At 27.7% G+C, this 12,705-nt stretch overlaps 1 protein-coding gene across 2 annotated transcripts; it reads right to left on the bottom strand.

Annotated features, from left to right (window-relative positions):
• Positions 1 to 2,441: 2,441 nt before the first annotated feature.
• LOC109818256 (WEB family protein At2g38370) lies at positions 2,442 to 6,504 on the bottom strand. 2 transcript variants are annotated; one of them, XM_020383694.3, is made up of 2 exons: positions 6,072 to 6,504; positions 2,442 to 4,163 (listed from the first exon to the last, which is right to left on the bottom strand). In XM_020383694.3, the coding sequence occupies exons 1-2, from the start codon at positions 6,267 to 6,269 to the stop codon at positions 2,715 to 2,717; spliced, it is 1,647 nt and encodes a 548-aa protein (XP_020239283.1). In that variant the 5' UTR covers positions 6,270 to 6,504; the 3' UTR covers positions 2,442 to 2,714. The 2 variants fall into 2 exon arrangements, with proteins under 2 accessions (XP_020239283.1, XP_020239284.1); XM_020383695.3 differs by having other exon boundaries at positions 2,442 to 4,160; positions 6,072 to 6,501.
• Positions 6,505 to 12,705: the final 6,201 nt, after the last annotated feature.

Raw genomic sequence — 12,705 nt, 5'->3', positions numbered from 1 at the left:
TCATATGTCGCCGTGGAAGTTGCTAAAGCCAAATTTTTGTTAAAAAATAAATTAATAAACACATGACAAGGATGTGATTGGGTTGAATAATGACACACATCATTAATTATCTTAAAGTGAAAAATCATTTCAAAACAGTCCACTTTAGTAATTAGTTTACCAAACTGTCTCACATGGTCGAAAAGTCTAATGTAGTGTTTGTTTTCGCTGATTTACTGTTCACGACGAACGAAAGACAAAGAAAGTGAACGTTTATTTTTGCTGATTTGCAAGAAAAGAAAGGCGAAGAAAAGCAGAAGAAGCCGAGATGTCATCCTCACGCTTTTGCGAAGAAACGAGATGAAAGCCACGTAAGATTTGAGAAAACCTGATAATACCCTGCTCAAAAGCTGAAAAAAGGTAAAAAAAACTTAAGCGAAAATATACTAGCATAATCGATTATGCACCATGCATAATCGATTATAAGCTGGTATAATCGATTATAAGCTGGTATAATCGATTATGCCTCAGCATAATCGATTTTTCCAACCCATAATCGATTATGTATGCATACATAATCGATTATGCTGCCATATTTTTGCTTCCAAGCGTGCCCAGAATAGATCGTTCCAAAATTGGAACGGCCCGTTCTAAACTACTAAAACAAGGGTAATTTAGTAGTCTAGAACGGGCCGTTCCAAAACTGGAACGGGCCGTTCCAAAACTGGAACGGGCCGTTCCAAAACTGGAACGGGCCGTTCCAAAACTGGAACGGGCCGTTCCAAAACTGGAACGGGCCGTTCCCAAACTGGAACGGGCCGTTCCCAAACTGGAACGGGCCGTTCCCAAACTGGAACGGGTCGTTCTAAACTAGTAAATTGGCTTATAAACTTTAGTTGAGAACGAACCGTTCCAAATTGGATAAAAATGTAACCCCAAATTTGTAATGTTAAAAATTTCTTAATTTTTTAATTGGTAAAAATTAACTTGTACAATTAACAAATGTATTTTCATTTCATTCTAATTTATGTCAATGATTTATCAATTTTTTAATTTATTAATTAACTTTCAAAAATTTTATTGTACATTTTTTTTATATTAAAAAAATTCTATTATTTAAATATTGACATCAAAAAGTGAAAATATAAAAAAAAATAAAGTAATACATGTTTATAAAATTAAAATAATATCACTTTCATAAATATTAATAAAATAATATTAGAAAATATAATTATCATAATATATTTTGTTATTATTATTTATTATTATTATTATTATTATTATTATTTATTATAATTAGTATCATTATTATTTATTATGATTCTTTTTGTTTTTCTAATATTTATTATTATTCTTATCATTATTTATTATTTTTTTAATAAATTATAGCTATTAATATAATTTCATTGTAATTATTATTATTTATAATAAATAATATTATACTCATTTTTAATCCAAGGGTAAAAGTGTAAATTACATATTCATCTATTAAATTTTTAATTTTTATCTATCATTAAATTTAAAGCAAATATTTAAATTAAATTATTTTTAAATTAATATTTTATATTTATTTTTTTAGTTAAAATTTTTATATTTATCTTTTAATTATAATAATTATAAACTTTTTTTTAACCTAAGAGCAAAATAATAATCTTACAAAATTATCAATTAAAAAATTTATTTTTATTTATTATATCAATCAATTCACTCACAAACTTTCTTTACACTTTTCACTCACTTTTCCTTAATCCAAACAACTTCACTTTCCACTCACTTTCCCTTCAAATTCATCCTTTTCTACTCTCCCTTTTCCATCCTCAAATTCAAACAAAGCTTAAAAGACGTGAAAGAGACGAGTGACAGAAAATGGAGTATGTGAAGATAAGTCATACAAAAAGCTTAGTTGACTAAATAAAAATAAAATAAAACTTAAGCTGATTGGACAGTTAAAATGTTAAGTCCACCACGCTTGCTTCAACTCTTATATATTATAAAAAGATAAATATGAAAAACCTAACAATAAAATATTCTAATAACACAAGGCATTTCATCATCTTCAATTTCATTTTGTTTTCAATCAACTATAGCTTCACGTAATTATGAGAATGATGCATATAAGTATGCATTGGTGCCAATGTAGAAAGACATTATTTATAGTTTTTTTTAACATGGAAATTTAGATCAAGACAAGACACGATTTTATATAAAATTAAAATTAATATTAATTTCTTTAAAAAAAACTTAATAAGATTACACAATGTCTATTCTATTTTCAACACAAGTCTGCATAAAAGAATATAAAACATCATTTATATACCTCTTTTAAAATTTTCAATAGGATTACGGATTATTTATTTCATTTCCGATACAAATTTACTTGAAAGAACATAAAACATCATTTATTTATACTCTGGCCATGTATAGAATTGTGTATGGTTATAAATATAAAAAGAGTAAATACATTAAGGCAAATGAAAATTATAACACCATCACATTCACAAGAGAGGCTAAGAATTCATATGAATCATCTCTACAACTAGCAAAGAAGGCAGAGGAAGTGCATATCTAGGTAGTTAATATACAAGCAAGGATTGCAACCTAAACAAATACTGTTGAAAAACACAAGATTATATTCAAGCAAGAAAAACAACAGAATGACACAAGCACTGATAATTGGTGCAACTAGGGTCTAGCTTTTGTCAATGCTAGATTGAGCAAATTGTTAAAATAATCTATCATCTCAAATTTAGTGTAGGCTTCTTCTTCTGTTTTGACAAAAGATGCGAGATTCGTGCAAATCCAAATTTCTTTCTCTTAGTAGAAAACAGATTATGGCCAGTTTCTTTCTCAACTTGTCTATCAACTGGTGGATCATTGTGCTGTTTGCCAAGCATCTGACCCAGTGACACATTTTGTGGCTGATCCAGCAGCTTCTTGCTAAGTACTTGTCCTATTGATAGGGTTGACTTTAGAACTGGCATGGCTTCATCATTCACCAGATGCAATCCATTCACATCGAGTAATCCAGGATCTCGCCGATGATGAGAAGGACAAGAGCTTTTGAACTTGGGAAAGTTATTATGTATGGAAGAACGTCTTTTGTGACCATCTGATCGCCAATTTCTTAAAGCCTCTTCAAATGCTACCTTGCCTTTATTTGCAGCTTCTACTCTTTCTAGAGCTTCTTCAAGGGCCTTCTTGTTGGTTATAACTTCCTCTGTAGCTTCTCCTACCCTTTTCAAAATGTCCATGTTTGACAAATTTGCTTCTTCAACTTCAACCATAACACCTGCAACTCTCTTCTTAGATTGTTCCTCTGCATCTCGAGCTTTGCACGTCAGAGCAGTGTACTCTTCAAATGAAAGAGTAACCTGATTTCCAGGTGAACTCTCATGATTAGATAAAGCATTAATTTCTGCAAGGGCAGAGGCTTCTGCAGCTCTTGCAGCTTCTTTCATTTTTCTGGCTGCAACCAATCTGATTTCGGCGGTTCTTATCATGGTCTTTGTCTGTTCAATCTCAGACATTGTTCTCAAAACTTCAGATTTTGCAGATTCTCCCATTCTTTTGAAATTCTCTGCCTCCGAACTCAATCGCTGGAGCTCTCTTGTAACATCTGAATGATCACCTGTATCACCTTTGATTTCAGCATCTTTTGCTACTTGCAGTCTTAGTCTGGCTCGGATAAGCTCTTCCTCAAGAGAAGATATTTTTGAATAATTTTGAGTTAATCTCTCGCGTGTTTTATCAAGTGAGATTCTTTCCTTCTCTAAATTCTTATTAAGCGATTCGACAGAAGCTCGGACATCGGCAATGTCATTAGTGGTTTTGGTTAAGTTCAATTTGGCCTGCTTCAATTCCATTAGTATTAAGCCTGGAGCAGATGAAGGGGAGGGGATAAAACCTTCCCTGGAAGGTTGAAAAGCACTAAGTTTCACTTGGTTTTCCTTTTCTTCTTTGTCCCCAACAACTGATTTTTGATCACATTGGCTTATCTTAAGATTCAAATTTGCTTCAGATTCTTCCTTCTGTAGCTTTGATTTCAAATCTTCTACAAGCCTTTTGGTACTTTCCAATTCTTTCAACACATCAAGAGTTTCCCTTTCTTTCAGGATCAGTTCTTTTTCCAATACCACAGCCTGCTTCTCCAGTTTTTCTGCGTCAAGCTCTTCTGTTTGGTGCTGCTAACAAAATAAGGGGGATGGGAGAAACTTCACAATTTAGCTCAACCAAATACTTAAAAAAAAAAAGTTTAATTCAAAACAAATATTCACATGCAATATAAGGTATAATGCTATTCCAATAAAAAATAAAAGGAACAATGCTATGTCAAAGACAATTGTAGATACAATTCCTCAAGTGCCATAATAAAGGTTTGTGCTAAAGATCAACAAATATTACCAGATGAAACTCTAATTCTAATTGAAGAACAATCAAAACACCTAAAGAATTGCACTTAAGTTTTGTCCTTAAAACACCAAATGTTTCATTCCAATTTGATAATTGAGCAAAGTAATTGAACTCAAGAAATGAATGCAAGGCCAACCGTACAAGGATGTGTCACTTCACAACAAAAGATGTGGGTTCTAGTAGCCACTTAATATTTACATAGGTTATATGCTAAATATGGTGTAACCATTGTTAGAACGCTTTGGGTATTACTATTATCAAAACTCAACAAAGAAAAACAGAACTTTATTGAAAAGAGATTATTCTACTGATATACAAAGAAGGATCCCTATATATATATAGGTACAGAGTCCAAAAAGAAAGATCCTAATAGAAAACTGAAAACAAACTAACAGGCTAAAACAGCAAAAACTAATTTTCTATTGCTCTAATAAGTTGCTATTATGACTTCCCCAATAATTGCTTATACCTGTTTTTACATATATATCATATTATTTCTTTGCTGATCCAAGAAAAAAAAATGAATACAAGGATCACATTTAATGTTTCCTCCTAGATTTTGACAGCATTCTTTGTCTATAAATGACTTAAACTATGGTTCACCGGATCCAAGCCTCACTAGTACTCACAACAGAAACACAAATTTAACAAACTGTTTCTTGGAGGGAAATAGAGGGGGAGGGGGAAGAGAAATGTTGATAAAAATCCTTGTTTGGTTCAAATGTTTAGAGGGAAGGCAACATGAGGGACCCCAAATTTCCCTCCCATCCAACTTTTGCCTTTCTTCCAAAAACAGAGGAAGGAAGGGAGTGTAGGTTAATTTTTGGGTTCCTCGCCTGGTTTGAACAAAAACCAAAAGTCAAAAGGGTTTAAAATTGCAATTAGAATCATGATTTCATCGTGTTTCTTGATATTGCAGAAAATTGTAGACAAATGAAAAATTATGGTCAGAGACCCCACAGTCCTTGACTGTTAAGACTCCAAAACCTTGATACTTTACTTTTTTAAATACAAGCTTAGAAGAACTTTTGAGAATTCCTTTACCGAAAATAAAGTTTTTTTTTTTTCAGTAAAAGAAACTTTGAGAAGCACTTCTAACTTGTATCAAAGAGGCTTATTGTGCTACAATTGTGGCCCCAGATCAGTTTTTAAACCTTGAACAAGGTTTGAAAAGCAGTCCATATCCACAGTTTCAGCTACAAGCCTGTAACGGCAAGGTTTTTGGAGTCTCAACAACCACAATTGTAGTTGAATTTGTCTGCAACTTCTCACAATACTAAGGAATGTACAAACGTAACAGTAATTCAAAACCTTGACCTCGCAAACAGTCTCTAAATCTTAACCCACAAGCCAAAAGGAAACAACCTAGAATCACAATAAAAACAAACTTTCCAAAGCAACATCAAGGAAACATCACAAATGGGTCCATTTACCACAACATAAACACACCAGCAAGAAAACAAACATAAAGCCCCAGCTTCTCCCTTCTACACACAAACACCCCACACAAACAAAACAACATAGCCCCCGACCCCCCAAAATTCCACCCACAAAGGTCCCACCTTTTCCTCCGAAGAGTGGAAGGAACAAACAAAAACAACGAAATAGTAGCATTTCACCTCGTGGGGTGGTGCCATGTAGCAATGCCACAACCCTCAAGAAAGAGAGAAAAAAAAGAATACCTCAGAATCAGAATCCACAGACGTAATCTTACTTAGACGGGGCTTCCAATAACCAAGACCCCCAAACTTAGTGACAGCTTCCTTCACCGATTCAAAGGGCGCAGAAGTATCAATCTCCGTTCTCAAACTCTTCTCCTTCTCACCACGTTCCGCTCGATTCGACGTCGTTTCAACCACGTCAGCGCCTTCCATTTCCATCGCCAACTCCACAAACAAACGGAAGCCAAAGCAAACACGGCCTTGTAATGCCCCTGAGGGTAGAATTTGAAGCACGCGACAAAAGAAGGCGAAGTGAGAAACAGAGACAGAAGGAAAACGACAAGGCGCTGAGTTTAGTGTTTGTGTTGAGTCGTTGGTACACAAAGACGTTGTCGTGTCGCGCTCAAGTGCTTGATAACGGACAAGAAACAGATAGTGAGAGGGAGAAAAGGGGTTTAAGTTGAAGTGAATGTGAAAGTGAACGTTTTGAACTCAATTTCCCCAAATGCCCCACTGGAAATGGAAATTTTTTTAAACCTTCCTTCAAATATAAATGGAAATTCTGTTTGGGTATCTTCTAAAATTAATTATGGCATTCAAAATTATGGTAAAATTGTAAAAGTTAGAACTAATTATTTATTTTTTTTGTTCTTCAAATTCATTCCAAGTCTTTTCAGATAAACTTAAAAAAAAAAAAAACAGAAAAAAAAAATTAAGTTAATTTGTAAAAATGTTTTTATTAACTTTTCTAAAATCTTATTTTTAATTTATTCATAAATTATTCTAAAAATTTATTCATAAATCAATTTTAATTTATGAGAAAACTTGTTTTTTTTTGTCTTGAAAGTTGATTTATAAAAAATTATTCTAACAAACTATTTATAATTGATTATGGTAGAACTGAAAGCTAATTCAAATACACAGAGAACATAATCGTACTGGTATTTTAATTGTACGATGTACAAAATAAATATTTGTTATATATAATTAAATTATAATAAATAAATATTTTTATTGATAAAGCTATACAAAGTTTATTCTTAATTATTAATAAATTTTAAAATAATAAAATTTAATTTTAAAATAAAATAATAAATTAAAAGGAACAAGGATTAAGAAATTATTTAAAATGCTTCTTTTGAAAAAAAAATAAAGACTAAATTATATTATTGATCTTTTATCTTATTTATTATATTTATTTTGGTCTTTTATATTTTAAAATATTATTTTAGTCATTATCTTTTATATTTGAATTAATTAAGTCCTTTAAATAATTATTTTTAATTTTGTGATACAATTTTAAATCAATTTCTAACTGATTTGAAACATGAAAATTGTAACAATAAATTTAACTACATGAAAATTATAGCATTAAATTAACATTTGAATCTATAAGAGCTATAAACATAACCAAAATTGTGTAAAAAATATTTCTCATAAATAATTAAAAAAAAAGTATGAAATTATAGTTTTTTAATTTTCAATTACCTTTTAGACTTACTTTTATGTAATTTTTACCATGTTTATGACACTAAAAAAAATTCATCATGTCTATTTTTTCATTTAAATTTTTTGTTGTATTCAACAATTTTTATATAAGTGAATCTAATGAGACGAATTTTAAATCTTGAACCAATAAAAAAAATCTAAAATCATGTTTCAAAATTGAAAACAATCATTATTTTTAAGGGACCAAATTAGTTCAAATTTAAAAAATAAAATACTAAAATAAATATTTTAAAATATAAATGACCAAAATGAATCTAATAAATAAGATACAGAACAAGAATATAATGTAACAAAAAAATAACTAAAAATAATATCATTGAAAAGTAATTGGTAAAAACATTTCGTTTTTTTTTTCGTTCCTGTAGTATCCATCGCTAATAGAGAAAATTTAATTAGAAGAAAATATTACTATATATATTTGAATATTTGATTTAATGTCAAAGGAAATTATATTTAGCATACATATATTTTGCTGATGAAATTAATTTTTTTACACCATTTTTGGTAAAATTAATATAAAATTGGGCTTCATAGTAAAACTAAAAATATTAAAAGAAGATGGTGTTAATATTTTTGAATTTATTTTTTTGATAACGAAATGTTTTTGAATCTGAAAGAAGGGAAAGGTGCAGTTAATGTGGATGATGAGGCCCACAAACGCACCTGAACAGCTCAACTGTGTGAACGGTAACTACGCACGACACTCGCTTATGTATGTTTACTTTCGTTTCATTGATTTTGAAAAAATTGACGTTAAAACTTTAACTAGCTTTCAAAAGTTACGGTCAACGTTAACTTTTACCTGTGATGTCACTTCTACAATTTCACATCTTAATTCGTTAATCCTTTTGCGTTTAAGAGATGTTAATAATTTAGACAAGTATATTAGGTTTAATTTATAAGAAATTGTTAGGATGTAAGTAAAGTTTCACATTATTAAAATAAGATAATGAATATGGATTTATATACACACGATTGTCTTCATTGATAGAAAATTTTTTTAAATGATATTTAAAAGTAAAATTATGAAGAATGAGCTCAAAGCGAATAATGTCTTTCTAATACGGAAACATGTATATATGTGGTAACTCCCAATACACATAAGATATACATATTTTATTAACTATTTTAATTTTTATTAGACATTTTTATTCTTTTGTCAATATCACATATTTTATAATTTTTAAATTATTCACTTTTGTAATATAAAAAAAACCCTCACTCTCAGTAATTTGTATAATTAACTATTTTTAAATTTTAATATTTTTTCTGTTATTAAATTCATCCTTTCTCAAAATCCTTCAAAATAATACACAGAAGAGATATATATAGTATCTCTCTTTTCTAGTAATGTCTTATTATGCATTGTGAATGGTAATTGAAAGTTGACCTAAGATAAGATAGCATTTAACTAGACTCATTTTTAACTTACAAGTTGCTTTTAAGTTAAAATAAGAACTTAAAACCATAAGTAAAAGTTATTTGGTATTTTTTATTTTTTCTAACTTAAAAGCTCCCTTTAAATTGAAAGCTGTTTGATAAAAAAAAATTCAAAAAAATTACTTATATATTTTTTATGTGTTAGGTTTTAGTTTTGTAAAATAAAAAATGTTGTATAAGACATCTTTTCACCTCATTTTCTAAATGTTTTTATAAATAATTACAAGATATTGATATTAAATTTCTTTATTTTAAAATATTTATATATAAAATCATTTCCTATATGAATTTTCAAACATAATATATATATATATATATATATATATATATATATATATATATATATATATGATGTTTGTATAATTATTTGTAAAATAAGTAATAATAAAACAAATTGTTCTAAAATTAAATAAATTTTTCATGTTATTGATGTTTATATATTTTTAATCAAAAGGCGTTAATCCAAGTGATTTCATACTTGTAGTATTTTTTAATTAATGATCAAGATTTGATCTTCATTCTAGATATGAAATCATGATTAGAGATATTACTTGATCTTGATAAGGGTTGAAAAATAGGAAATTCTTAATATAAGTAACAAATTGAATTTTTCTTTGCTCCTAACCATAAGTAGCAATCATTAATTTTAAAATTACTTAAGATTAAATTTCTTTTATATCTTTTATTTATTGTCAGCTATATATTCTATGAATTTACTTATAACTAATATTAAAGATATAACAATTACTTAAAGTAAAAGATATATTTGGAATAAAATTTGAATTTATGTTAGAATTAATTAAAAGTAACCATATTAATTACTTTTATTGATTTTGGTGATTTATCCTATGTTACTTATAGTTAGGACCAAAAATAGTTTATAATTTATAGAAGAGTGATCCAATTATTTTAAAAGTAAGCTTACTTAAACTTCACTCAATAACTTATGTTCTACATCAAATTTTAATAATTTAACTATTAAATTAAAAGTTCTTAATATATAGATTAAGTCTGTAAATTTTATAAAAATTTAAAAACTATTTAATATTCTATTTTATTAATTTAAATTGATGAATAATTATAAAGACATTTTATATGTTGATTTGAATTAATAAAACAGAGTATCAAATAGTTTTCATTCAATAATTTATGCTTTACATTAAATTTCAATGATTTATTTCATCAGTTAAATTTTTTTAGTAAAAGGAATGCAGCAGATATAATATACTATTTCTAAGGGACCAAGATTATACTAGTTTTGGCATGGAAGTTACACTACTCGGATGCAATTTTTTTAAGGTCAAATTTATAGTTTTAAAATATTTCGTTGAAATTGAGTTTGGGTTACATACGACTTCATATTTGACATAAAATTGAAGACCTTGAAATATTAATGGTTATGACATCCTTACTTTTAACACAAAATTATAAACAACAAATGCAATGAATGAATAAAATTAAATAATTTAAAAGAAAATACTTTTAAACATAATTGAATATTTCATTTTACTAATTGTTATGGTATGGAAAACGTCCTAGAATTATAAAGGAAAATAGAATGTTATATAAAAAAAGGTAATAGTAATAAAAGTGTGAATATTTTGAAAAATGATAAGATGCAACAATAATAACGAAAACTTTATTTCATTAAGTGAGGTTTACTATATAGATTACGTGAAACAATTCAACTTGATTAAAATAAATCTTCAAAAAAAAATTATTTACCATGAATCCCTTTTAACAACCTCCTTCTTGATCCCTTCTTTCCCAATTCATTGAAAATGAAGTAGAAAAATTATTAAGGCCAGTGAAAAAAAAGAAGAGATTCTCTAACTTGGGGCAGAGGAGTAGAAGTTTTCAATAATTGCCATCCTATATCTTACCATTGTGAATATTATATTGCGATTTTTTCTAGTATTATAACTATGGTAGGATATCTTGAGAAGTTCAATTTGTCATCTTGACAAATAGGGCTGCTTATTAAAAAAAAAAATTGGTAACCAAATTGTTTGTTTGTTTTATTTTTTACAAAGAGATTTGGTCAATGTAGTTTGATGATTTACTTTTGACTCATTATAATCAAGTTTTTTTAAAAAGTAAAACTGAACCAATCTGCTTAATAAAAGTAGTTTGATTATTTAAATTGTTTTTATAGATTGGTTTGGTCCGAATTTTGTTTCTTATAAAAGTTCCATTTTTATAATTTGGTTTGACTGAATTTTAAATTGGCTTGAATCGAACCAGTTATTTTATTTTTATCTTTTTGCATACCTCTAGTGAGAGATGATGTCAAGTTTCAAATTTCATTACATGGGAAAATGTCATCTGATTCAATTATTAAGTACATGCTTAATGATTTTGGTTGCTGTTATATGCTCAAGACCTTGTACTCCTTTGTTTTCATTGTCATGGTTCATATTTCCAGCATCATACAAAGCTCATATTTTGGTTTTCTGTCTTCTTGGGAGTTCTCCATTGATTGTGTAAATAAGTCTAAACATGCCAAATGGGTTCATAACAACTAACAAGTGTTTTTATTTTTTATTTTTATACGAATTCATAGATCTGATTTTTAAATAATTAACTTGAAAATTTTTATTTAGTCCGAAACTTACTCCATGAATGTAATTTAGCTGACAAGAAGGATTGGATTTTTGATTTCATTCATTTTCAAAATTCTGTATGAAATCAAACTCAAGTTGTGCCAATGGAAGAATTAATTAACAATGATTTTATTTAGTTGGATAGTTTGGTTTGGTTTTTGCATCTAATGCCATGTAATTTGGCCAATCAATAGGTAGATTTAATGAAAAATTGACAACAAAAAATTACTATATCTCATTCAGGGAAATACTAACAACTTATTTCAGATAAAAGTTTAGTCCTTACTATAGTAGCTTTAATATTAATAATATATTGATTTAAATATATTTTTTAATCTTTTAAATTTCAGTAATTTTTATTTGATCTTATAAATTTAAAATTGATTTTCATAGGCCAATAATTATAAAAGGCTTGTTTTATTCTCCAGTAACATGACTTGTTTTATTCTTCAGTAACATCACTAACAAGAGACAAATTATGTCAGTTATATTCATATAATTTAATGTAATATTTGTATCAATAAAAATACTTGTAAGTGAAATTTTTGTGAGAAATTTAATAATTTATATGTTTTGTTTGATAAATTCACTAATAACATGGCATTTGAATAGATGAATTGAAATAAGTTTTTCTTAAATTATAAGATTAAAAAAAATAATTTTGAGAAAAAAAAAATCTGATATCAAAGAAATTAATGAAGCTTAGAGCAAAATTTACTTTAGCATCATGGTCAACTGTAAGTGCAGTACCAATAGCAGGAGTTTCTGCAGTCAACTTACCTCAGATCTAGCTCTCCAAGGTCCTCCTAGCTAAACAATTTCTTCTATTTCTCTTAATAACTACTATTTTAATACATGTATAATTAAAATTTATATATAACTGTACTCACTAAATATTTATTTTATATAATTAAAAATTTATAAATATTATATATAAATAAATATTATATTTAAACATATAAATTATATTTAAATTTATGATAAATAATTAGTATAGTAATGCAAGATTATTTTTATTTATTGATAATTTATTTTAAAAATATTAAAATTTACTTCTTATATAATTATAATAAATGAAAATAAATTAAATAAAAAGTTAGAAT

This window comes from Cajanus cajan, chromosome 4 (assembly GCF_000230855.2).
Source record: "Cajanus cajan strain Asha chromosome 4, NIPB_CcT2T_4, whole genome shotgun sequence".
Lineage (NCBI taxonomy): Eukaryota > Viridiplantae > Streptophyta > Magnoliopsida > Fabales > Fabaceae > Cajanus > Cajanus cajan.
Note: the sequence above shows the minus strand (reverse complement) of the source record. Positions and strands in the feature narration are given on the sequence as shown.